General features: G+C 41.7%; 2 protein-coding genes across 4 annotated transcripts in view; both read left to right on the top strand.

The window, feature by feature from the left end:
* The window catches only part of Spata13 (spermatogenesis associated 13), a 143874-nt gene extending 137320 nt beyond the window's left edge, over positions 1–6554 (top strand). For both annotated transcript variants that reach the window (XM_026394933.2, XM_026394934.2), the window contains 2 exons: positions 737–811; positions 4222–6554. In XM_026394933.2, the coding sequence (XP_026250718.2) occupies positions 737–811; positions 4222–4397 (251 nt within the window). In that variant the 3' untranslated portion in view covers positions 4398–6554. The remainder of the gene's footprint in view (positions 1–736; positions 812–4221) is intronic.
* Positions 6555–8993: 2439 nt separating this feature from the next.
* On the top strand, positions 8994–25940 carry LOC113187197 (uncharacterized). Of its 2 annotated transcripts, XM_026394939.2 has the most exons (5): positions 8994–9215; positions 10673–10780; positions 16275–16462; positions 18513–18575; positions 19911–25940. In XM_026394939.2, exons 3-5 carry the CDS (start codon positions 16297–16299, stop codon positions 20681–20683), a joined length of 1002 nt encoding a protein of 333 aa, XP_026250724.2. In that variant the 5' UTR covers positions 8994–9215; positions 10673–10780; positions 16275–16296; the 3' UTR covers positions 20684–25940. The 2 variants fall into 2 exon arrangements, with proteins under 2 accessions (XP_026250724.2, XP_026250725.2); XM_026394940.2 differs by lacking the exon at positions 10673–10780.
* Positions 25941–27785: the final 1845 nt, after the last annotated feature.

Raw genomic sequence — 27785 nt, 5'->3', positions numbered from 1 at the left:
TACCTAGGCTGACCTTGAACTTGCAGTCTTGCTTCAATCTCCTGAGTAGCTGGGATTGTAGATGTATGTCACTATCTCTGGCTACTCAGAGCAATTTGAGAAGTGAAAGCAGAGCCCAGATATGTCCAATCAAAAGAAGTACCTACCTCCAGGGGGAAGGCTTTCTGCTTCCTGTTCCCTGCTAGAGAAGACAGGGCCAGCACCAACTGCTGCTCAGTCTTCCACCTCTCTCTGAATCTCCTCAGCTTTTCTAGTGTTGCTTATTTTCATCCAGTTCACCTAGTGCACAGACACTAGATACCCTTGTTCCTTTGCTGCAGAACTTGAGCATAAAGGACACTCAGGGCACACATGCACATAGCTGGAGTAGAGCCAGTACCCAGTCCTCCAACAGCACTTTTGTTCAGGTAGAATCACGGCCTTACAGAACTCCCTCTGCACACAGGGAGCAAACCTTGGGCCCCTTGGCTGCACTGTCTCCTCCTAGGGCCTTGTGCAGTAGAGTGGTGAGGGCAACCACATGTGAACACTTGCCCAAGAATGTCTGGCTTTACACAGAGTCTCTGTGGTTATTCATAGCAACCCATTTTATTCTTGGTGATGTCTGGTTTTGGAGGTAATTAAGAAGCCACCCTAGGACAGTCTTTCTACCCTTGATTTTGCTTCAGATTGTGGTACAGGTGTTGCTCTGAAACATCGCGTTTTGAATATAGATCATATTTGTTTCTTAATACAGGAATGGAAATTTCAGAAAATCAAAAGAAACTCGCCATGTTAAATGCTCAGAAGGCAGGACAAGGAAAGTCAAAAGGTAAGGCTTGAAGAAGGGTTGATCTCCTGAATGTGCATTAGTATCAGAATGAGAGAAGAGGGGGCAGTTATTAACTTCTGTCAAAGGGACAGACCCAAGTAATGGTCAATTGGAGATGGTCTGTATTTGGTTTATGTTGTTTCGATTTTGGTTTTTTGTTTTGCTTGGTTGTTGTTTAAAAATCTGGAGGTACTTTACCAGTGAGCACTTCTCTGCACCCCGTCCCCTTTGATACTAGGGATTGAACTCAGGGGCACTCTACCACTGAGCCACATCCGCAGCCTTATTTTGTATTTTATTTAGAGACAGGGTCTCATTGAGTTGCTTAGTGCCTCGCTTTTGCTGAAGTTGGCTTTCAACTCATGATCCTCCTGCCTCAGCCTCCTGAGCTACTGGTATTATAGGTGTATGCCACTGCACCCAGCATTTTAAAAATTTCTATTTGTTCTTTTTAATTACATATGACAGTAGAAACTATTTTGATAAATTTATACAAACATGGAATATAATCTTATTAGGATCCCAGTTTTATAGCTATACATGATGTTGAGATTCACTGTGGTACTATTCATATATGAACATAGGAAAGTTGTGTCCAGTTCATTCTGCTATCTTTCCTATTCTTATCCCCTCTCCCTTCCCTTCATTCCTTTGTCTAATCCAATGAACTTCTAGCCCCCCAACCCCCCATTTTGTGGGATTGTGTATTTCACTTAATATGATAGTCTCTAGTCCCATTCATATACTGGCAAATGTCATATTGTCATATTCTTTATGACTGAGTAATATGGCATATACACACACACACACACACACCAAATTTTCTTTATCCATTCATTTGTTGTTGGGCATCTAGGTTGGTTCTATAGCTTAGTGATTGTGAATTGAGCTGCTATAAACATTGATATTGTTGCATCACTGCAGTATGCTGATTTTAAGTTCTTTGGATATATACCAAGGAGTGGTATAACTGGGTCAAATGGTGGTTCCATTCCGAGTTTTTTGAGGAATCTCCATACTGCTTTTCAGAATGGTTACACCAATCTGCAGTCCCACCAGCAATGTCTTAGTGTACTCTTTTCTCCACATCCTCACCAACATTTATTATTACTTGTATTCTTGATAATTGCCATTCTGATTGGAGAGAGGTGAAATCCCAGGGTAGTTTAATTTGTATTTCTCTAATTGCTAGAGATGTTGCATCCCAAGCCCTTTTAATGTTTTATTTGAGACAGGGTCTCATTAAGTTGCTCAGGACCTCACTAAGTTACTAAGGCTGGCCTTGAACCTGTGATCTTCCTACCTCATACTCTCAGTGGCTGGGATTACAGGTGTGCACCACTGTGCTTGGCTGCAGTTGATTTTGAATGTGGGTGCAGCAAATCTGAGCTGGTACCTGAGGGCTGCAGACCTCATAATTCCTTGTACCCTTCAGAGAAAGATGCTGTTACCCACCAGGTCACATGAGACTCTTTCCTCTCTGGGCACGAGGAAGAAATCTGTACATTCAGAGCATCAGTGATTTAAACATAAAAGAGTGAGTGGAGTTTATTCAGTGTGAGCCCCTTCATGTAATGCACATTAGAATTGCCTGGCAGGGACATGAGGACATCCACACCAGACCACACACCTGGGTCCTGATGCACACACACAGATTATTCCATAATGCAGATGATACAGGTGATCTAACCCAATATTTTCCATTAATTTTTTAAATTTATTTTTTTAAGTACTGAGGATTTAACCAGGGGTACTTTGCAACTGGGCCATATCCCTAGCCCTTTTTTATTTTTATTTTTTGGTACCGGTCATTGAACTCAAGAGCACTCCACTACTGAGCCATATCCCCAGCCCTGTTTTGTATTTTATTTAGAGATAGGGTCTCGCTGAGTTGCTTAGTGCCTCGCCATTGCTGAGGTTGGCTTTGAACTCGGGATCCTCTTCAGATCCTCAACCTCAGCTTCCCCAGCCACTGGGATTACAGGCATGTGCCATGGCGCCCAGCCCTTTTTTATTTTTTTGAGGCAGGGTTTCACTAAATTGTTAGGTCCTTGCTAAGTTGCTGAGGTTGGCCTCAAATTTGCAACCCCCCCGCCTCAGCCTCTTGAGCTGCTGGGATTATAGATGTGTGCCACCATGCCCAGCCATTCAGTATTTTCGTACTTGAGAAGACAAAAGCAAGATCAGTTAAATTCAGCAATCTGATAGGCCCTCAATTAATTGGCTAAGATTACCAAATGACACTTAGCACTCCCCTACTTTCTCTGTGCACATTTTTCCCCACGGAGTATCTTCAAGGCAGAAAATCCATTTTATTTTTTGTATCTCTCCTAGTGGCAGGTAACTAGAAGATATGACTTGGTTAGAATATGTTAGTCTCTCTCTGGATGTTCTATAGGTCATTCTCGGAGCAGCTAGGTTTCCAAAGACTGAAAGGAGCACTGACATTTTTGAGTGAGATGACCATATTGGGCACTTCTCCTGAGTTCTTCTTCCATCCTCCCCATCTCCCTTAAGATAAGGAAAGCCCTGTGACAAGCTGGGGCAGGAGTGGATTCTGAACCAGTCAGCTTCTGAAGCCCTCTCTTTCATCATGTTAGGTTGACTTACATTCTTACCTTTGATCTTTTAGTTAATTTTAATAAGCCTTTTAATGACCTCTGTACAGATATGAAATACCCTGATGAAGCAGGGTTCAAGTGGCTGGGTATCCCTCTTTGAAACATTTTACCTATATTGACTCATTTTATTCTTTATAACAATCTGGTACTGTTGCCCCTTTTTAGAAATTAGGGAACTATAGAATAGACATTATGATTGCTGTATGTATATAGGGGACTGTATGACCAATGTGATTCTGCAATCTGTACAATCAGAAAAATGAGAAGTTATACCCCAACTGATTCAAATGTATGAATTGCCAAGGTCATTGTAATGTCATGTGTAGCTAATTAAAAAAAAAAAGAAATTAGGGAACTGAGGCACAGAGAAGTCAAACACTTGCCTGCAAATAACTGCAACTAGTCGGTGGCAGAATAGGCTTTTAGCTGAGGCGAGATGAGCTTCAGGTTTTCATTTAAAGCATGTTTTTGCTTTCCAACCCAACTGGCAGCCCAGTTCTAATTCTTTTAACTTACTGCTGTGTGACCATAGGTGATTTACATAACTTCTCTGGGTTTCAATTCCTGGAAACTGGATGGTATTAAGAGGATTAAATGAGATAATCTATGCCAGGCTTCCCACGTGGTATTTGAATGTACCATTTGTGAGGATAGCTATTCAGTATTCTTTTGGTTAATGTTTAAAATTAGCTAAGATCTTTGAGTCTTGACATTTTTCTTTTTCCTTGTGGTTCTCTTGAGTGACTCTCAATCAATGTTCTATCTTCCTCCCCCCCCCCCCGGAGTTAGACTATAGCGGATGCCCTGTTGCCCCGCCACACCAGAACCTGCATCCCCTCCACCAGCGCCACATCACCGTGCCTACCAGCATCCCCCAGCAACAGGTGTTTGCCCTGGCGGAACCCAAGAGAAAGCCTTCCCTCTTCTGGCATACCTTCCATAAACTCGCCCCTTTCAGGAAGTGAGCAGCAGGCCCATACTTCCCCCGAGGGACTGTGAAGAGGAGAACCATGTTCATTTCTTTTGTGTGAAACCCAGGGAAAGTTTCTTGGGCCCAGTGTTGAAAACTTCTTTGGGGGTTCAAGGAAGGATTTGGACTCACCTTCACTTCAGAGATCCTGCTGCTTTCGTGGAAAGGAGGAGAAGGTCATGACACATAGCTCTGCCCTGCATGACAAGCCCCAAGGAGCACTCTGAGGTGGTGGGACTTTGGAACCAGGGTCAAGTTCTACAGGAATGCTGCTGTGGTAGCTCCACAGCCCCACTAGAGAGGGGAACACTCCTGCGGTTCCAGAGCACCGAGAGCTGTTCAGTGCTAAGGAAATGACTCAATTAGAGGATTCAGTCTTCATTTGATTTTGAAGGGAATCAACGATGGGGAGTAGCTATAGTGCTGCCTCTCCCTACCATGTGTCTGGTCACACTTAGAAGGTGAGCTTTTACTCCCTCTGGTAGTATTAGGGGATCAACAGCTGCTTGGAGATGACCAGGGTGTTCCCTGGTGTCACCTGTGTCTACACAGTTGCCAAATGCAGGCATCATCTTGCAAGGTGCCTCTTCTTTTAAGCTAGTCAGGAAAATTACATCCATCTCCTGGCAGCACAGCTTGAGATGTGGGGGCACTGAGGCATCCTCCAGGTCATGCTACTTTCAAGGCCAGCTTGTTTGTCCTTGGCAAGTCGGATCCTCACCTGCCTGTGTGCCTTGTGTAACGCCATGAGCAGAAATCACATCTCACTTATTCATCCTAACCAAGAAACAGCATTCGAACAACTGTTTGCGATATAAAAGCTCATTTACTTTAATTTTTTAATGACATGAGAATGCACCAGTTGGAAAGCATTCTTAAAAACATCCTGCGCATCTTCCAACAATTGTCTCCAATGTCTTCATCAGTAAAATTGCAACTCGGAAGAACCCATGAAGAAAACACAGGGCAGATCAATCCTGCTTCTCTGGGGTTTAAAGCTGCCTTTGTCCTATAAACTCAGAACGGTGGAGATTCACTGCCTGTGAAAGACACCTTAGTAAAATATCTAGGCTCAAAGATAGGAGTCTCTTTTTAATGGAGGCCACACAGGCTGATGCCTGCAGATAATAATCTCCTTTTCTTTGCTTATACTGAGAAGTATGATGAAAGTAACTTTTAAATAGTCTGGAGAAGACAGGCTCTGCACTCTGTGCTAACTAGAGGATATTGTGTCACATAGTTTGTGGATTTCTGTTTGAGAAGCTCATTTTTTGTATGCTATTCTTGCAAAGTTTCTTCCCCCACAGACCCAAGCTTGAGAATAAACAAGTCTACAAAGTTAAAGAGGAAGGTGTTAATTTTAAGGATGTAGTTCCTCCCTTCTCCCCTGCCTTGCCATATGCAGAGTTATTCATGCATCAAGAAAACATAACTCTGGACCTCTCTGCTGGGCCCTTAGGGCATTTTGTGACTATTTAAATGCCTGCTTACATTGGCTTGCTGAGAGTTTGCCTTGCCCTGTGGTTTACAGCCTCAGGGTTGCTTCTTTCTCACCACAGGTCCCTTGACAGAAGAGGTGCTATGGCTTCATGCATTGGTTGTGTGTATATGTGTGTGTCCATGAATAACTGTTTCAACCTCAGTTGCATTTATATAACTGACATTTTTACTAACAAAATGTAATGATATATTTTGAAAACTACTTTTCTGCGCTAAATAGAGTTGTTTGTATGTACAGCAATTTTGAACAGGTTTTTGTTGTTTTTAATGTAATATAAGAGAATTGCTTTAAGGTAGTAAAAATATCATTTACTTATGTTACATTTTTTCAGTGAGGATTCATTCGAGTGAGGAGTCAGAGGGCTTCCATTTGCTAGTATTGACCAATTGGCAGTGAGCAAAGGCTTTAAGGTTTTGTGATCAGTCCTAACATGTTTCCCAGCTGAGTCCTAACTTCCAGTTCCCATCTACCTCCATGGACTCCCTAACAGAGAATCCTGAACACCAGGACATGTTTTGATTAAGTCAAGGTCAGTTCAAGACCTGGGATTGTGAGAATCAGTTTTATAAAGCGTGATGGTCATTTGATGATGTCATTTGATTATATACCTGGCCTGGGTGGATTCTACTTGGATTCTGAGGTGATTTTGAAAACTGCTAATTATTTTTATATATATATATATATATTTTTTTTTTTTTAAAGGCTAGAACATCCTTTGACTTCTTAAAATCTGTCTAGCTTGGGTTTTATTACTAAAAGAACAGAAGGCCTCAGGTATTCTTGTTTTCAGCTTGCCATACTTCCTTTTTGATTTAAGTCATGTTCTACTTGGAGAGAGAAAAAGAGGCAACAAAAAGTCCCTGCCTGTGTGGATTTTACTGGGAAACCCCACCTCCACCCACTGCCCAATCTATCTTCTCCACCCCCAACCCTGGGTGGGCCTTTTTATTTTTTGGCCTTATAAATATGTACAATTTTTATGATTTTATGTACCAGTTTAAAAAATAAATTTAAATTTCTTTTAAAAGAGTCAGGCTTCAATGACTTCACTGGTTGACAACATTTGGATGAATTTCATTAGTGCATCACAATTTGCTAACTCTGTGAAAGACAGTTGAAATGGCCGTGAGCAGCTTTCTCAGTTTTGATATACCTAAATGGATGAGAACCCTGCAGTGAATTGTAAGCCATTCTAAACAATATTTGAAAAGTCCTAGAGAAGGAACATTCATTGTCTTTGGCCTGCTAACAAGGAAGAGGGTAACAAGCAGTTTGCCAGCACTGTCAAGGGATACTGTGTGCATGGTTTGTTTTCAGAAAATCTGGGTTTTGTCTCCGGTTGGCAGATGTGATTTTGTTATTGAAAACATATCACCACCATCAATGCCATATCCAAATACTGTACCCTTTTATACCTAATCTATTTGAAGACTAATGCCACATCCTGTGATGTTATTGTATAGCAAAAGTGTTTTATTTCAAAATTTACTTCACAATCGAAATCTTTTGTAAAAACCAGGTGATTCAGCATCTGGCCAGGTAGCAATCTCTGCATGCCTAAATTGCTGATATTCCTGAATACAAATCAACCTACTTTCCTAGTCAGAATAGAAGAGCCTGATTGCCCAGAGCTGGGGGAGTATTACTGCATTATTCTTGCATGAAGGAGAGGAAAACCAGTGAAGTGTATGTAAAAGGACAGTGCCAACAAGTGTGAATAAACATCCTTTCAATGAATGGCTTACAGACCTGGGATGTTGGACCCAACTTATAGATTAAACTGCTAGCAAAGTTTTCCCTGTAATATGCTTCACCTAACTATTAGCAACTATTCTTGCTAATCTTGTTTATTTTCAGGATGTAATGCAAATGGAGTACAAAAAATTTTGGAAAAAAGTGGAAAATTTTAGCTGGTCTTGGAAGGATTAAAAAAAAAGAAACAGAAGTTTAAATGTTTCATGTAAATTTACCTAGTAGAACATACTTTTTATTACTGCTTTTAGTTATCACATTGACATTGACATTTGTATTTAGAAAATACTTTAAACCAACTCTGTAATTTAATAATTAGTCTTTTTGTACATAATAGAACCCATTGTGTATGACTTGCTTACCCACTTTGCAAGGCTTTGGTAATTTTTAACTCATCCATATAAAGATGATGTTGTCTGTATAAGTCAGTGATGCTTCCAAACTGGTGGATTAGCTTTGACAGCTAAAGTCTGGTCTACAAGAATACTGTAACTTGATATGTATTTTTGTTGAAATTCTTTTTGTAAAAGAAAAAAATTATTTACAATGTTATTTGAATGATTTATTGTAAATGCTGTGAATCTATATTTGTTGTTTTGTATCTGTATATTAAAATTAATTTCCCAAACTGGTCTTAGTAATTCATTTGAGTAGTAAAATAAGATGATGCTCTGTTTAAAAAGGAGAAAGAGGCCATGAATGCCAGGAGTCTGAGATGGGAAGACCCTTTTCTGTCCTCGTTTCTTCTAGCAACAACTCATTAATCAATCAGATCAAACCTCTGGAGAGGTGTAAGAGAAAGAAGGCTCTGAGGGGAACCACGAGGGGCCACTTGACTGAAAAACCCACAAACTAATGGAATCAGACTGATGTAAGCAGAATTGGAAATAGGAAGTCCTAGTTGGCTTTTGCTTTTTGGTTTTGGGAGCTGCACCCAAGGCCTCCCGCATGCTCTTCGCAAGCTGCGCTCCCAGCCTGGAAGTCCTGGTTTGTTGTAGCAGCTTTTTCAAGGGATGGAGTATGGGTGACCCAAGTGTTCCCCCTTGCAACAGCTACAAGGCAAGATCCCTCCACTAGGAGGTGACCTGGGGTCCCAGGATAACCCTTTGAATGTGGGGTGGATACGAATTTCCTTATCTAATTAACAGCTCAGAAAAACCAAGTAAATAGCCCATTGTTTGCTGTGACTAATCAGAAAAGGGTTCCTAAGAAAGCTGCCAAGTGCTTCTTGCTGGTTGTTTACTCCTAGGTCCACCTACTTCAGAGTGAGCTGCTGGCCCCTCCTTGGGTTGGGCTGAGGGAAGGCTGTGGGTGGGTGGGAAGCAGGGTGGTCTACAATGGTACCATATATAGGAATGGAAATAATTGAAGGACAGTGGCATGAATTCACATGTATTAGCTGCCTGCTCTATGCACTGGGGAGCTGGAATGTGTGAATCTTCCGAAGGAGCTTGTGGGGTCAAAGGGGAGCATAAATAGGTGTGACCAAACAGCGGGAACTAAGCAACACCAGAGCTGCATAGCTGTTACTCAGCCATGACAGCGGAGTCCTCTTCCAAGGTGAGTATCTTGCGAGGGGCATCACACACTGGTGGGGAAAAGGGTGTGAGCTCCCCTGGGTTAACCATGTCAGACAGGAGCAGAAATGGAGCTGAGACCATGGTCTCGGTGTGACCAGAATGGTAAGCTGAAGTTGGATGGCCAAGGCCCTGTGGCCCATGGTGGCACTTGTGATTTCCTAATGTGATCACACAGTTTAAGGGAGGTTGTGGCAAAGATGTCCTATATAGGAGTTGGCTGGGTTGCAGTGAAAAGGGCAGATGTTAAACCAGAGGCAGAGGGATTTCATGGGAGACAGTTGCTCAGGCATAAGAACAAGGCAGGAGAGCAGGAGGTGGATGTGCAGGCTACTTGGTGGCCCTGTCGGATCTCATAGGAAAGATGGAAGGACTCTGGTCAAGCCTGATGTGATGAGTGAGGGAGAGTGCCATATACGGAGACTGAAGAGTGGCTTGGTAGCTGACCATCTGGCTTATCCAGTCAGCAAATGTAGCATGGATCTCAGGAGAGAGGTCAGGCTGGAAATAAGTTGGGGAATGGAGGAATCAGAGCAGGGTGGGCCACACACAGCCCTGAAGTCTTGAGTGGCCAGAGGATCCCTTTGGCAGCTAGACATTGCTGTTTGGAGCCCACCACATGAAGGGACATCAAGTATCTGGGTGTAGCGGTTAAGAGATGAGTGTAAGCCGTCGGGTGGCCAAGAAGCCAAGTCAGGTAATGTATACCTGCAAATCCAGTTCCATCCCCTGGGACCTTATGTTGGTTTGCTGTACTGATGAGGAATGGAATCATTTGGAGAGGAGGGTTGGGATGTTGCAAGCCCCTATAAAGTGAGGCTTGTCCTCACTGGCATACATCCCCCAACGTGGCCTCTGCATTCAAGCCTCCTGCACCTCCCAGAAACAGTCTTGGGGAATTTTGTCCTCCTGAAACTGTTTTAGATAAATGTTAATGGGAAGACTTAGGAAAAATGAAGAGTCAAACGGCAAGACATTGAAGAAACGGTCACACCATGTTTTTCTCAGCTGCAGGTAGAGAAGCATGTATGAAGGCAATGAACTCTGAATCCTTAGCTACCCAAAGACCTAACAGCAAAAGGAATTACAAAGAAATTTGACCATAGTAGTCCTGGTTCAGGATCCAGCTGAGACCTGGTCACTGTTACAGTCTTAATTCTTGTCCTGTTGATTCACAATGGACCTTAGATCCACTAAGAAGTTGCTTAGGAAAAGCCTGAACATCATTTTAAGGAAAGAAACCTGCCATGGAGATTCCTTCCTTCGGATTCCATGTGGAGGAACACCTTGTTTTATTAAAATGGTGGGAGGAGGGAGTTTTCTACACTAACGAGTGCTAGTAGCTAAAGCTACCTAACTCAAGCCTTGCCGTGAATTTTGAAGCTCTTCCAAGACATCTTGTGCCTTCCTCCATCCCCTCCCCTTCCTGCTATTTTGCAGTTATGTCCTCTAGGGAACTGTATGGCAGGAAGATGTGATTTTCCTTAGTTTGCCCTGGATTCCTGATTTGCACAGCACCTGGGTCCAGCCCGCAGCCCTAGGGTTCAGGTAAGCACATGGGGAGGGGATTTCTTCACCTTCAGGTTAAGGCTTCTGGTCCTAAAACAGCTGTTGTAATGTCAGTGAGAGTTAATCTGGCCTCATTTGCAAAATAGATGTCTTACAGAGTTTCTGGTAGTAGGAAGAGGAGTGGGATGTTTCAAAATTCATTCTTAAGAGGGTAAATAAGGGCTGGGGCTATAACTCAGTGGCAGAGCACTTACCTAGCATGTATGAGGTACTGGGTTCAATCCTTAGCACCACATAAAAATAAATAAAGCCATTATGTCCACCTACAACTACCAAAAAAAAAATTTTTTAAAGAGAGTAAATAGGAGAGAAAAGCATATCTTGAAAAATTTTTAGAACTCTGCAAACCAGCTGAGAGAAAAGAGAAAAACCATACAATAATGTCCATAAAAATAACTGACCTTTCAGGAGAGCTTTCTAGAGAAGCTTGCAGGCTAATTAACACAAATATTAATGTGTACCTTTTTTATATTTATGGCTATGCTAGTGTAGAAAATATTCTCAATATATGTTGAAGAGGAAATATAAAATGTACAATGCACAGAACACATGGAAGAAAATATAGTCAACAGAGGCAACTTTGAGATATTTAGATTCTTGGGCTGCTAAATGTGGGAGGGATGTCGGGGTGTTAGTTCATCTCTCACATTTTATGCACAAGGAGGCTGAGATTCTGGAAGCAGGGGCTTGGAAACCCAGTAAAAATCACTCAGCTGGTTTCTGGCAGATGTGTATTAAGTCAGCCTTTGGGGAGAATAGGATTTTTCTTTTTAAAGTGTAAAAGAGTAGTATTTATTCAAGTGAGAAGAAAAGAGACAGAGCTCCCAAAAGGCAAGTGGGGGCCCAAAAGAGGCTTCCCAGAAGTAAGAATCTTGAAGAGTGAAAACCCTTAACCTTGGCCGTGAATCAGAGAAAATTAATCAGGAGGGCCACTGGATAACCCTGTGTCAAGAGATTCAATAGTGAGAGAAATATAGGTGATAGGAGAAGAGACTCAAAAGTAAGACATTAAGTCAGAACCTACTTTATTTGGGATTAAAAACAAGTAATCCCAAGTCCCTGGCAGTCTGTGTCCCTTTGCCCCTTCCATGTCAGAATACCAGGTCCAGATCACAGCATTCAGCAGGTGGCTGCACTATGGCTTGATGCTTTCAGATTGCTCACCTTCATCAGGCAGTGACTGTGCCTGAGGGTCTGTGTGCCATGTGTCCTCAGCCACTCTGAGCCTTGGGCTGACTGCAGGTGTACACAAGCCCTCCTCACTTCTGATGAGAGGCTAGACCTTGGGCAGCTGACACTTTGCCTTAGTCAGCATGTGGGCTTGGTTGTCAAAGATGGGATATGAGTGCAAGACTCTTGCACGGAATCTAGGATTCTTCCTATGCCTAAACTGTTTCCTTCCTTGGGGAGTCCACCATGGCCCACCACCCTGTGTGCACCCATCACAGGAAAAGGAAAAGAACCTAAGGAATGACACACCCCTTCCCTTTCTGTAGTCCACAATGGCACACATCATTTTGCCATTCCCATTGGTCAGAATCTGGATTCATGGTCAAATCCAGGCTGCAAGAGAGGCTGGGAAGTGCAATCTATTGGGGGCAGCCAGAAGCCCAGCTGAAATTGCTATTGCCTGGAAGAAAGTGAGAGGAAGTGAGAGGGATGTTGGAGATAGCCAGCGATCTCCACCCAAAGACTGACAGAGCTCAGATTTAACACCCAGACCCCTCCTGAAGGGTTGAAGGGTTGTGGAGACACAGTTGGAACTAAGATAATATTTAATTCATTCACTCATTCTACAAATATTTGATGGTGGGGTATCAAAAATAATGAAGTGAAAAGATGGAGTCACTACCTTCAAAAAGTATTAAACTTGATTGGTGGTTACTAATTGGTAACCACCTAGGTAAGGTATGGAGAGCACGTGAAGTGTAGGGGTGCAGCCAGAGAAGAGAGAGAGTGTGAAGCTGCTCACAGGGAAAGATCGGAGACTTAGAAGGGGTCCTATCCCCAGTGCCTTCTGGAGAAAGACCAGACAGGAGTTCAAAGCTGAGGGTGATCACTGAGGTTGAACTAATGAAGCTGAGCATTCAACCCATAGTTTTGTGAGAGGCACAGATGCCATTTTTTTTTTCAAAATAACATTAATAAAATTTCAGGTATATATACTTTTTTGTGTGCAAACCCTCAATGTTCTACATCGAAGCGCAAGCCCTCATCTAAATTTTATTATACTACCACAACTTTTTTCATTGGTTATTTGGGAGCAAAGTGTGTTCAATTAAAAATATCCATTGAAGATTGTCTGTGTGTTAAGCACATAGCATAAGCAAGTTAGATGTTTTCTGCCTTAGTCAGCATGTGGGCTTGGTTGTCACCAACTATGCAAAACTCAAAAGAATTATAGAAGAACAAATATTTACTTTTACGTTAATTCTTCTCTAGCTGGTAAACAAAATGGAGTTTTTCCTCACTTGACCCCTTCATGATCTTGTGATCTTTTCTGCACTGGAGTGATAGAACATACCAGAACCTATGGAACACTGTGAAGGCAATTCTAACAGGGAAGTTTATGAGTGGAATAACTTGTAATGCACAAACTCCCAACAAAGCCTGGTTACTGGAATTAAGATTTGACTCCTATCATCAGTCACCTCTGAGTTACACAAAAGATGCAGGTGCAGGTTATTCATGGATTCAGCTCCAAGGAAACACAGGTCAGTTTCCAGAAATGCCATAAGTTTGTGACTTTGAAGGGAAACATCTGTATTTCCTTTTCAAAAAAATACTCTTAGCCTTAGGCTGGGCCTCGTGATCCTTAGAGACTTCCACAAGATGGCGGTATAGTCTTTTGTTTGGCAGAAGCTAGTTATTTTGAATGACTGAATCTAAGCATCTTTATTTAAAAAATACTTACCTAGAAATATATGTGTAGTGCTATAAAAAGTTTTAAAACAGGAAAATATCCCATAACCCCACCATTTATAGAAAAAATGTTTACCTTTAGTTTAAATAAGAATATCTACCTTTAGTTTACCAATATGCATTTATTGGTTTATACCATTCTACTTCCTACATCACCTTCTGTTTTTACATGTTATTTAGTGTGCACCTTTTAATCATTGTAGATAAGGCTTTGGTCATCTCTGTGTTTGGCACACAAATCTTGGGTCATGATGAAGAATTTTAGAGATGGATCACAGGTAGGGGTGTCTTTTGCTTTTTACCTTTCCAAAAGGTTGGGCAGATCTACATTGCTGTCAGTAGCACATGAAGATCTGAGTTATGACCAGCTGCACTAACCTATGTGTTCATTTTGCTTTAAGTCCTAAAATACCTACCATGATAATATTTGTTTCATTTTATAAGTATTTGTTTCAAGTTTAATACTGGGTACTGAAAATATAACAATGTGGGAAATCCTGTCAGGTGGGGAGCCAGAATTTTAATCCTACAGTTACATTTTACATCAAATGTAAAACCCCTACCAAGATAGGTACCATAGAAGAGAGGCACATGAAACTATATGCACTTTCCTGTGGAGGTTGGATTTTGTCAGGAGGTCCCATGAATTTGAGTATCCATCCACATTCCTGCAGGCGCTTATATAGTCTGTTCCCTTTGTTTGGAACACTCTTCCAAGTTATCTCTTCCTCCCTTGTTCACAATTCAGCCCCTTGAGGTTTCTTTGTCTTTGCTCCTGATGAGGTTCGAAAACAATCAAAGATCTGGGGCGGAGGGGGGGACACCATTTATACAGAAAAGACTTGAAAATGCACTTCTCCCAAATTGTGTGACCTTTTGTGTGTGTGTGTGTGCATGCATGTGCACATACACACATATGCGTGTGAGCAGATCCTTTATGGATCTACATTCAAAGAATATATTTAATCACAGAAGGACTACTTGGAATGCTTTACTTTTTTCCTTTTTCTTTTTTTCTTTGAGACAGGATCTCACTAAAGTGCTTAGTGAAAAACCTCACTAAATTGCTAAGGTTGGCCTCAAACTGGGATCCTCTTGCCTCAGACTCTTCAGTTGTTGGGATTATAGGCATGATCCATTGTGTCCACCTAATTTTTTAATTTAGTATGTTATTGTGGTAAAATATATGTTAACATAAAATTTATCACTTTAACCATTTTAAGTGCACGATTTAGTGGTATTAAACCATGTGGCATTATCATACAACCATCACCTCATCCATCTCTAGAACTTTTTCATCTTTTCAAAGTGAAACTCTGTACCCATGAGATACAAGTTCCTGATTCCCCTTAATTTCCCCAATCCCTAGAAACCCCTGCCCTACTTTCTCTACGTGCTTTACTAATTTAGATGCCTCCTAGGAGTGGCTCATACAGAAATTTGTTTTTGCATAGCATAATATTCTCAAGATTCATCCATGTTGTAGCATGGGTCAGAATTCCCTTCCTATTTAAGACTGAACATTATTTCATTGCAAGCACATACCACCTTTTGTGTGTCCATCTACCCACTGATGGGCATGAGGGGTTTTCCCACTTTTTGGCTATTACAAACAATGGTATTCTAAACATGAGTTCTCAGTTCAAATCTCTGTTTTCAATTGATTCAGAAATATTCCCAGAAGTGAAATTGCTGGATCAGATAGATGGTAATTCTACAATGGCTTTATTGTTTATCATGTGCTTTTTTCATGTACATTATGATCAAATTTGGTCTTTTCATCAGCCCTGTGAGTAAGCATTCTTCTCTGGCTCTAGGAAGTAGTTTTATAGATTGGATACAAAATGTCCCTCAGAGGTCATGTGTGAAGGTCTGGTCCCCACTGCCGTGATGGTCAGAGGTGGGGCTTTCGGGAAGTGAATTGGATAACGAGGACTTTGATTTCATCAATGGATAAATCCACTGGTGTCCTCTTAGCTGATGGCATTGTTAGGAGGCAGTAGAAACTTCAGGAGGTGGGGCCTAATTGGAGGAGTAGGTCATGGGGGTGGGGAGGGGGGGGCATGCCGTGGAAGAGTATTTCTTATCCATGGCCCCTTTCTCTGTCTCTCCTTCCTGGTTACCTTGAGGTGAGCATGGCCTTCTGCCATGTTTCTGCCTTGCCACAGCAGTGAAGCCAGGTTCCCTTGGACTGAGGACTCTGAAACCATGAGTCAAACCAACCTTCTTCATGAAGTTGGTTTTCTCAGGTATTTTGTCACAGTGACAAAATTGAAAAGATAAATAAAAGACTATCCTGATCTCAAACTTGGCTTCCTCATTTATCATCACCATTAAGAATGATCCTCATTACTTGTGTTACCTCCTAAAGACAATGTTTTCCTGATTGCAACCACTGTGGTCAGCTCCCAGGTTTCTACTCTCATCTGCCCTGACCATACTGTCCCTCGTTTGAGTAAGGATGGGCCCATTTCCCACTGCAAAGGAGCAGGGTCTGTGTTCATAGCACCAGTGACCAAGGTTGCTCCTTTTCTCTGTTTCTGTCTTCTAGTTCAGACTCTGTCATCTGGACCATGAGGATCTGGTGGTTCCTGCTTGCCATGGGAGTCTATACAGGGAGCATAAACTCACAGGACACGTGCAGGCAAGGGCACCCTGGCATCCCAGGGAATCCTGGTCACAATGGCCTGCCTGGGAGAGATGGAAGAGATGGAGCCAAGGGTGAAAAGGGGAATGCAGGTACTCATCACCTGGTGGCTTTCTGCTGCCCTCCATTGATGCCGTCAACCCCTTATCACATCTGTTTATTCTCTGTGTGGTTTCCCGGTCACCCACTGAACCCTCATCATTCACATGTCAAACACTTATCAAGAGTCCTCTCATATCAGATTCTGTGCTGGGTGCTGGAATGGAGTAAGGACTAAGCTGACATGACCCTGCCCTCATGGGCTTCTCCTCCACTGGGGATACTGTTTGTTAGCCATTGTCTCTGATATTATAGGACATATTCAGGAGTATACAATGTCATCAATCTTCCTGCCTTAGCAACGCTTATGACACATCTTCAGTAACATGAGGCCAATAGAGAGGGCTGATGGCTAAATACAACAGTCCCATATTATTCAAGGAAGTTATGTTCCAAGACCTCCAGCAGGTTTTAGCCAATGAGTGGCTAAAACCATAGATAGTACAGAATAGTATATATACTATGTTTTTTTCTATGCAGATATACTTATGAAAAAGTTTAATCTATAAGTTAGGCACAGTAAGACATTAATAATAGCTGATGATAAAATATAACATTTGTAACACTATACTGTAATAAAATCGCCAGCATCACTACTCTTGCCCTTGGAGGACATAAAATAAGGGTTACTTAAATACAAGAACTGTGATCCTGAGGACAGTCAATCTAATAACTTAGATGGCCACTAAGTGACTAATAGGCAGGAAGCATCCACAGGGTAGAAAAAGGGATGATTCATATTCTGACCAGGATAGAGTGGGATAATGTGAGAATTCATCCTGCTACTCAATATGGCATGCAATTTAAGGCTACACATTGCTTATTTTTATATGGAGGCCTGACAGTTTATTGAGTGGGCGGGGTGAGGCTGAAGTTTACCAGGAGGCAACTTTATTCTTTTCCAACCACCACCATACAAATATACTCTGTGAAGTCTTCTCTTGGATAATATCTCTGGAAAATCCATGCTGTTTTAGTCACATTTAGTCATTAGACCTGTCTCATTTCTGGGTAGCAGAAAGTCCAGTGCAAGTTAATAGGAACACTTAAGTCTTAATGAACCCAATCATTTTACCCTCCCAATGGGACCACAATAGTGTGTTTGTTTTATTTTTTAACTTATGGGGTTTGAATTTTTATTTTAAAATATTTTACATACACAAAAGAGATGGATGATACATAAGAAGGAATAAGGTAAAACATTCAACCAATACCAAGTTTCTTTCTTCCCTATTGAATCTCTTGCATTTTTCTTCAGTTGTATCCATTCTTTCTAGTTTTACATGTTTCTTAGAAGTATATATGTTTTATATATTTTCCATATATATATTACATATAACGTTATTTCTTAGAAAACTATTTAATCATATTGCTCACACTAACAATTCACATATTCTTTATCTTTTCCTTTTAAATTGTTTGTATGCTTTATAATGAATGCATGTTTAGTACATGACCTATTCACAATTCAGATGCACATAAATGTGCATTGGTGAGGTCCACATTCATGTTTTGTTATTTGATGTTGTGTGATTAAGAAAGCTTAGCGGTCACTGCTGGAGAGATGGCAAGAATGGAGAATTAAGCAGGGAAACAAAAGAGAAAGACTTATGGCTGGGGAGGGAGAAGAGGAGAACAGGAAAGGAATTAATGTAAGGATGATTCCCACTTTGAGGTCCCACAATACCCAGGGCTGGCTTGGGAACATTGGCTCTGAGCTGCTTGGAGTCCCTCAGTGACCACAATCATGAACATCAGTGTCTCCAGCCACACATTTCTTTCTCAACCTTCTTCGCTGCTCATGTGTGGTACATCTTACAAGTGGGTGCTTGGGAAGTGCCCTGATTCAATATAACTCATTCATCTAACACCGATAAGAGGCCCAGATGCTCACTCATGCCTGCCTCTCTCCACCCCAGGAGGGCGTGCCCACTGGGGGTAGACACCCCCAGCACTCTCCACCACACACCACCCATGGAGGCCAGTGGCCAGAAAAATCAGATTTGGAATTTCAACTCTTCTGTTTTCTTCTTTTCCACCTAGGAGAACCAGGACATCCCGGTGGCCCAGGGAAGGATGGAATGAGCGGGGAGAAAGGAGAACGAGGTCAGAAGCTGGCTTCCTATTAACCATGCTCTAGTGTGGAACTGACACCGTTTCACCATAGCTATTATGTGCTTGCTACTATGGATGAGTCCTTATATGGCTCTGAGGATGTCCCAACAATGAAGGCCATTCAGTTCTTGCTCTCCAGAAGCCCACGACAAGCACAGGGATCCGCAAGCTTTTTGTGTAAAAGGCCAGATAGTAAATATTTTCAGCTCTGCATCGTGTCTACTAAACTGTGCCATTGTCGTGAAAAGCAGCCATAGATGCTACATAAATAAGCGGGGCTGTGTTTCAGGGAAACTGTGTGTATAAAGATTGAAATTTGAGCCTCATAATTTTCACATATGACAGAATATTATATTTGACAATTTAAACCCGTAAACCATTCTTAGCTTGTGGGCTGTTACAAAAACATAAAGACAGATTTGGCCAATGGGAGACAGTCTGATGAACCCCGACTTACTGGATAAGCACCAAGGAAGAAGAATTTGGACTCAGTGCCTCTGGCCCCACTGCATGGAGAGGGTGGCCCTGGAATTGGGATGAATGCTGGCAGTTGGCAACCGATGGAGAGAAAGATGGTTCTCTGTATCTTGTTCTAAGTGCTTCTCATGTATTGACTCAGTGGCTTCAAGAGCCCTGTGAACTTGGAAGCATTACTGTCCTGATTTCATGGATGAGAACAGAGGTGTAGGAGGTTTACTCATTGGCCTGACTTCCCATGAGCACAAGGGGTGGAGAGAGGATGGAGTCCTGGCATTGACCTCCAGAATCCATGCTTGCAACCACGATGTTCCATTTGGGGCGGAAGCAACTCAGAAGCACCAAGCATCTATAGAATAAAGAAAACCATAATACAACTGGTAGAATGAGCAGGCTGGGGCTGGACATTAGAGATGGATGAATGCCATACTCGAGACTTTACTTTGTGTCACAAGAAATTTCTTAGGGGACATCATTTCACTAGGTCTGAGCAACTGTTAACTAAGTATCCTGAATCAATCTGCTGTTTGCAGTGCTGCCCTGCTCTGAAGAGTGTTTCTCTTAATGTTTGGCCTTGCTTCATGGTCAACATGGTGGACTTAGATGGTAAAGGGTTATCATTTCTCGTTTAGGAGACAGGAGTCAAAAGGTGTTTTGTGTATGAGAGTGTACATGCATGTATGTGGGCACACATGCCTGTAATTGGGAGTTCATTAATTTCCAAACCCTGAGCAGATACTGAACCTCAGCACTACTCCATCTCAATTAAATGTTCAATAACAGAAAAGCCAAAGTTGTTCACAAGGGAATATTTAACAGACCATTTCTTTTTTCTCTTCCTCTATTCAGGAGCAGATGGAAAAGTTGAAGCAAAAGGCATCAAAGGTGATCAAGGCTCCAGAGGATCCCCGGGGAAGCATGGGCCAAAGGGATCTGTTGGACCCATGGGAGAGAAAGGGCTCCAAGGAGAGACTGGCCCTCAGGGGCAGAAGGGGGAGAAAGGTGAGGTGGGTCCCACTGGTCCAGAAGGTCTAACAGGCAATGATGGACCTATGGGCCCCACTGGCTTACCTGGCCCTGTAGGTCCCATTGGCAAGCAGGGTCCCAGGGGAGAAACTGGACCTATGGGACCCCAGGGTGAGCCAGGAGTTCGGGGAGTAAGAGGCTGGAAAGGGGATCGAGGAGAAAAAGGAAAAATGGGTGAGACTCCAGTCTTGCCAAAGAGTGCTTTCACTGTGGGTCTCACAGTGCTGAGCAAGTTTCCTCCTTCAGATGTACCCATTAAGTTCGACAAGATCTTTTATAACGAATTCAACCATTATAATGTGGCCACGGGGAAATTCACTTGCCACGTGGCTGGGGTCTATTACTTTACCTACCACCTCACTGTTTTCTCCCGGAATGTGCAGGTATCTCTGGTCAAAAATGGGGTAAAAATACTGCATACCAAGGATGGTTATATGAGTTCTGAGGACCAGGCCTCCAGTGGTATGGTCCTGGAGCTGAAGCTTGGGGATGAGGTGTGGATGCAGGTGACAGGAGGAGAGAGGTTCAATGGCTTGTTTGCAGATGAGGACGATGACACAACGTTCACAGGCTTCCTTCTCTTCAGCAGCTCATGACACAGAAGTCTGTACATTGGCATCACCATTGGTCAGAACTCGCTTTTATAATTCCTAAGATTATTGTAATCATCTTTAAAAGGTGCAAATGGGAAAATCACTTGTAAAAATGGTTCTGTGTCACAATAATCCAAAGAGTAAATTTTTAAATAGTTGCCCTGTTTTTTTTTTTTGTTTGTTTGTTTGTTTTTGCAGTACTAGGGATCAAACTCAAGGCCTTGTGGATACAAAGCAAGCAATTCACTCCTGAGATACATCTCCAGCCCCTGTTTATTATAATTTATTTAATGTTTTTCATCATTCCCATGATTGGGGGAACCCCTGGCGTGTTTCTGATAGGAAGAGTACTGCTACCACTCAGAGTTCTAAGGAGATGTATGATGATTTAGTGCTCATCTATGCTTCTGAGAACATCAGTGAGAAAGAAAAGTAAGCTCTGTGGTAGGGCACTTGCCTGGCGTGTGTGAGGCCCTTGGTTCCATCCCCAGTATAACACACAAAAACAATGTTATTCCACTTAGTGCTGATCAGAGCTTTAGGCTGATGACAATGAAATCCCAGAAGGCTGCAGATACTTTGCTTACTTTCTAATTTAGGTTTTCAATGCTACTCAATCCAACTGTAATGTCCACAGCCCAGGAGAGCTAAGGCAGTGGAATAGCTTATGGAGAGGCCAAGGAAGTCATCAGAGATGGGATAGGAGGCAGGAGGTTTACTTGGAAATGCTTATGGAGGAGATCTGGCGGTGATGGGCTTGACAGATCCTTTGCCAGAAAGTCCAGTGGCCACAGGCTGGACAGGTGCACCTCTATTTCACATGGGGCTTCCTCTACTTTGCCAGGAAATAGCACCTCCTATCCCTCACAAGACTTTGTCCAGGGACAGCCTCTGGGACAAGCACTGCCCTCTCACAGTACTGTGATCCTCACTGGTGACCACAGGGGGAGGGATTTTCATATGTTAGGCTACAGAAGCAGTGACATTATTAATTGGCTTCGTTTGCACTATTCCTTGTATTCCCAGCATCCCAAGGAGCAGCTGCCCTAGTGTGCAACAAAGCAGCTTTCTACAGACAACACTAACTGTCTCTAATTCCCTTCATACATAAAAGAAAGCCAGTGGACACTGGAAATGTTTACCTGGACATTCTGGCCAGAACTTGCTCTTATTGTTCCCTTGACTAGGCTTTTTGGGAATGGAAAGGGAAATATAGGGACATGATGTCCTCTTTTTCCTCTAAGGATAACACACCAATAAGTCATTGTCCCGACTCTGTATTCAATTTCTAGGACTGCTACAACTAAGAACCACAAATTGGTGGTTAAAAAAAAAAAAAAAAACAACAAACAGAAATGTATGCTTTCATAGTTCTGGAGGCCATATGTTCAAGGCCATATGTCAGCAGGCCAGGCTCCTTCTGAATATTTGAGGGAAGGTCCTTCTTTGGTATGACCAGCTTCTGGTAGCCCATGGCAGCATTTGGCTTGTGGCAGCATCACTCCAATCTCTATCATATGGTTGTCTTCTTTCTGTATGTGCTCGTGTCCAAAATTCCCTCTTCTTGCAGATTGCCTTAGGGTCTGCTTTAACCCAGTATGACCCATCTTAACCCGTTTATATCTGCAAAGACCCTATTTCCATATAAGGTCACATTTGCCACTATCATGGATTGGGATTTCAACGTATCATTTTTGTGAGATACAATTCAATTCATTAACAGTCTGCTCTCTGCCTCCCCCACAAACTAGGTGCCCTTCCCATATACAGAAAATATCCCCCCATCCTAATATCCCCCAAAGTTTCAACAATTTCATCATCAACTGTTTGTTAAGTCCAAAATCTCACCATCAAGTCATTTAAATCAGTTATAGGAGAGGGGTAGTCTGTGATTTATCCTGGGGAAAAATATTCCTCCATAAGTAAAACCTATGAAATCAGACAAGTTATCTTCTTTCCCAATATAATGATGGTCTAGGTATGGAATAGACATTCTCATTTCAAAAGGTAAAAAGAGGAAGGAGAAAGAGCTTGCAGGTTCCAAGGTAGTCCAAAGCCGTAGAAAAATTCCATTAGGCCTTTTCACTATTCAACTTCTAAAGATATTTTTTTCAGTACTGGGGATTGAACCTAACCAGGACCTTGCACTCTACTGAGCTATCTCCCCATGCCTAGTTTCAAAGGTTTATGCAAGAGAAAAAAAAAAGTTACTGGTTGTGGACACCAGTTACAGGGGTAGAGGAACAGGAGAGGGGTAAGTTTATTAAGAGAGTAGGTTAAAGGGAAACTTGTCCCTCAGACCTGTAGTGGACACTTGTTTAGACAGGTCCCATCTATTTCCCCATCTTCAAGTAGAGGCACCCTACTGTCCGTATCCTAATGTGGAAAAGTCTTTCAGATGGTGTAAACTCTACACTGCTTGTTGGACATGGGATACAGGACTGGTTAAACAGAATAGCACCTCCTGACCATGGTAACAGTTGCAAGATGGCACTTGATCTGATAAGAACCAATGATGTTCAATCTGCAACTTAGCTGGGCTTGCTAACCACAGACGTGCTCTTCTTTACTTGAAATTAGAAGGGGGAGGTTGAAGGCTTGAAGCTCCTGGCAGCTTCTTACTAATCTGTAGAGCCTAAGAATGAAGCCAAACAGCTAGACATAATCTAGTTGCTGTGGTTTAAATGGGTCGCTCAAATTTTGTGTGTTGGAAACTTTATCTCCATATTCATATGTTGATGGTATTTGGAGGAGGGGCCTTTGAGAGTTGATTGGAATTATTATGAGGTCATGAGGGTGGGGTCCCTATGATGGTATTAGTGGCTTTCTAAGAAGAGGAAGAGAGACCTGAACTGGCACTCTTGCTCTTCCTTGCCATGTGATGCTCTCCACCATGTTATGGTACAGCAAAAAGGCTCTCCCAAGACGCTGGTGCCATGCTCCATGGACGTTCCAGTCTTTGGAACTGTAAGACATAAACCTCTTTATTAATAAATGACCGGTCTCAGTCACTTGTAAGCAACAGAATATGTAGTAAGAGATCAGTTCTGATGGCATTGTTTGGGCCTCTAAATCCAGTTGTGCCTAAAGGCAGAGCCATCCTTGGGCTATTTTGTTGGGTGAGCCAACAAATTTTCTTTGCTTAAACCAATTTCATGCAGGTGTTGTCATTTCTATCACTTTCTTCTAAAAGAATATTAAGTGCTCCCTAGTCCAAGGATAGGGGAAGCATGATCATAGTGGGAAAAGCCCAAGACTGAGAGTTGATATATATGAATTTCTGATTCAGCCAGGATAAGGGATTTGAATTAGATGAGCTATTTAGCTTTTCTGTGCCCCTGATTTTTATTGAGCAATGAAAGCCAAACTGAAAAATTTCACAGGGTCCCAATTCTAGTCTAAAATTCTGCAATTAATTACATATACTTAAGTCAACTTGATATACTTTTCTGTACTGAGAATTTAAACTGTATGTAATTATAAAATTTGCCTAAGCAAAAAAAGACTATCGGCAACCTTTGAGTTTGAAAGAATCATTCTTGGCATGAGTTTTTTAGTCCTTTACATGATCTTACTGTAAGCACTGCTCCTCAAACCAAAAATAAGACCTTTTGGATGATGTTTCACCAGGGTTACCAGGTGGTGACAGTTAATTATACACATAACATTCACAATTAATGTGTTGATTGTAACTTGTGTGTGGTTCTAGGGTAGCTTCTAATCTCTGGGGTAAATACTTAAGCTTGGTCTTTTGCTTTTCGGTAATAAGAAGAGCAATGTTGCTCCACCAAGTACTCCCACCATGACATCCTGTCTTACCACAGCATAAAAACTAAGGGTCTGCCTAGTCAAGGACTGGAACCTCAAAAACTATGAACCCAGATAAAATTTTCTCCTTGTGTTAAAACAAAAGGACTCAAGTTTAGTGCATGTTTAAGCTATGGAATTTTCTACACCACAACATGGGACATGCCATTTGACAGAATGTGCCATTTGAGATTGGGATTGTCCTAGAAACCACAGGATTTACAGGTGTTCTATCTATATTCAACCATCAACACAGTTTAGGTGGTATGTTTGTTCCCTAGGGATGAGGGATTTTTCTGAATTATCACTATAAGCAAGCTGCACTGCTATAGATAAAATATTTTAAAATTACAGTTGGCCTTACATATCTGTGGGTTTACAACTCCAGATAAAACAAACCACAGATCAAAAAATTTGGAAAAACAATTTTGTCTGCAGTAAACATGTACAATTTTTTTGTTATGATTCCTTAGACAATACAGTATAACTATTTTCATAACATGTATATTGTATTAAGTATCTTCAGTAATCTAGACATGATTTAAACTCTATAAGGGGATGTATGTAGATTTTATGCATATCCTATGCCATTTTATATAAAGGACTGGAGCATCCTCAGAGTTTGGTATCTGCAGGGGGTCTTGGAACTGATGTTCCATGGATAACAAGATATGAATGTATTTGGTGACTATGCAAAATGTTAGAAGTAAACAGACATAGAAATAATGTCTTTTATAGATTTTTTTTGTTTTCTTTTATTTACATTTCCTGTGGAACAGAAAGAGGATATGGTAAGGCAAGTGGGGGAGACAGAGTGTGAAATTTAAGTAGGCATTGCTCTCAGTCCTAGTCTAGCATGTGCATGGCCCCTAGAGTGGATGCCTCCTTAAATTCCCACAAGACACCTCTTATTGCAGAATGACTAACTATAGTCATTTTTTGAGCATGAATGTCCTTATTTTTTGGCAGCTTTGCATTTTTTCAGTTGCAACAATCCAGGCTGTTTTTCCCCAGTACAAATTCTGGTTTTGCTATGGTCCCAACGGTAGGAATACTTGCACCAACTCTCATCTAACTTAGGAACAAAATTTACAGACTGACATATGCATAAAGGAAAAAAAAACTTTTATGACTAGCACATAGGAAAGATGTTCTTATGATATTCTTTTTTTTTGTGGGACAAATATAGAAGACATGATGTAAAACATGTTTTAAAGGACTTCAAAAGATAAAGTAGACTTGGGGGAGTCTAATCTGTCATTTGCAATTATTTTTCACTGGTTGTCTGTGAATCTGGAATGCAGTTTTAACTAACTCTGTCAGGCTGTCTGAGACACAAGACACCTTGTTAACTTAGCACCAGTCACTGAGGGAGCATGTAAGCTTAAGTGTTTACATTATAAATGGTGGGTACCCTTGCATAAAACCCATCCTGGGCTAAAGAAGCTGTCAGATCTGAAACACATTTTTCACTAAGATGATAAAATAAACATTTTTGACTAATATATTCTCTCTCTTTCTTTCTTTTAAATGATACATTTGCCACCACTTTGTAAGGGGCTGGTTGCTCCTCTAAGGACATAATAGCCGGCTGCCACAAGGAAACATGAGCCACTAAGAACTGATCAACTACTGATAGTGTGATATTGATCAACATGGAGTTAGAAATTTGGTGATTTTTAAATAATTTTAAATCTTTGATTTAAAAAAGCAGAAAATGAAATCACAACTGAGCATATATAAACAATGAAATAAAGAATTTATAATTTTTAGGAATTCTATAGGAATGGTCTTTTAAACCCAATTTCAGCTGTTATTTATCATCTCTATCATTATCAATTGGGATTTTTCTTCCTACCAGTGAAAATTCCATTTTGAGGGCTGGGGATGTAGCTCAAGTGGTAGTGCGCTCACCAAGTATGCACAAGGCACTGGGTTTGATCCTCAACACCACATAAAAAATAAAATAAAATAAAGATATTGTGTCCACCTAAAACTAAAAAAAAACCATAAAATTAAAAAAAAAAGAAAATTGATTTTGAACCAAAAATTTGAGGGGGGAAGGGTGAGAAGTTGTCTACAGATTGTATGCACTTGGCTTTCATTCTGGTTTTCTGGAACTTTGGAGAAGGTTTCTGGACTGCTCAAACCCAACAGATAATGTGAAAATGAGCAGAGCTTTACCCTAGGACAAAATATTCAGGATGAGATAAAGCTTTGAAGATACTTCAGTGAAGAACTTTAAAAAAAAAAAAAAAAAGTGTGACAGTAAGCCAGGTATTTTGGTGCGCACTGTAATCCCAGAGATTTTGGAGGCTGACACAGAGGATGGAAAGTTTGATTCTTTCATTAGTTCACAGAAGACTCAATGCCCTCCCCATTTAGACAGATTTATAAGAACCAGGCAGTATCTGGCTCCTGCATAAAGTTGCGACTCTGAGGAGCGGACAAGCTTGTCTTGGCAGGCTCTCCCTCCTGTCTACTTTCCTGGGTGCTGAGAGCCATGGCAGAGCCTGTATGGCCCCTGGCATTTTGCCAACAGTATTGATTGACAGGCGAGGCATTAATAATTAATATCTGCCTCTGCCGCAATCTGGCTGTAGCAAAATAAGGGGGGGGGTACGAATAACTTGTGTACGGGAGCCATTTATTATAGGACAGGAGGGGTATTTATACATTCCACACAGCTTATCTAATTAACATAAACTAGATAAGCAGTCAACCAATAAGGAATTTCCACACTTAGTGGCTTGCTTTTGTTACTTCTTAAACCACTCCCTCTGGCATTTTGCCAGGCACCACCCAGACTTGTTTACCAACTCTAACATTCCCCTGGCAAAATGCCAGGTGTTATTTTTACTTGTTTACAGACTCTAACACCTGGGTGGTCATCTCATCCCCCTCCCAATCCACCAAGCTTTACTTCTGTAGAAAGGTCAATTCTCAAAGGGCTGGTCTTGTGTTGATTCCTCATTCTGCAGCCTAATTCCACTGAGAGCAGAGAGTCAGGTCTGTCTCTGGGCACTGTGATTCAGGGCTTGTCCAGGCACATCTGAGACCTCCTTTTGGTAGGCCAGGCCCCTTTTCACAACCCCCTTTCTAACCACTGATTCCCTACCACTATCCATATTAGTTTCTCAAGGTTAAAAACACTTCCCTGTTAAACCCCCTTCCTTTCCTCCCTACCTACCCCTGTAAAGTAGACAATGAACCTAATGCGCGTTCCTTTCTGCAGATGGGAACACAGAAGCTTAATAAGGTTAAGCTTTGGTCTTGGACAAGAACTTGGACCTTGAAT

The sequence above is a fragment of the Urocitellus parryii genome, chromosome 2 (assembly GCF_045843805.1).
Source record: "Urocitellus parryii isolate mUroPar1 chromosome 2, mUroPar1.hap1, whole genome shotgun sequence".
NCBI classification, from domain to species: Eukaryota; Metazoa; Chordata; class Mammalia; order Rodentia; family Sciuridae; genus Urocitellus; species Urocitellus parryii.
Note: the sequence above shows the minus strand (reverse complement) of the source record. Positions and strands in the feature narration are given on the sequence as shown.

What these genes read in the sequence shown, in the direction of transcription:
- LOC113187197 (XM_026394940.2), top strand. Translation starts at nt 16,297, where the DNA reads ATGAGGATCTGGTGGTTCCTGCTTGCCATGGGAGTCTATACAGGGAGC. An exon ending in GGGTGAAAAGGGGAATGCAG is followed by an intron (nt 16,463 to 18,512) that starts GTACTCATCACC and finishes TTTTCCACCTAG; the next exon opens with GAGAACCAGGACATCCCGGT. An exon ending in CGGGGAGAAAGGAGAACGAG is followed by an intron (nt 18,576 to 19,910) that starts GTCAGAAGCTGG and finishes TCCTCTATTCAG; the next exon opens with GAGCAGATGGAAAAGTTGAA.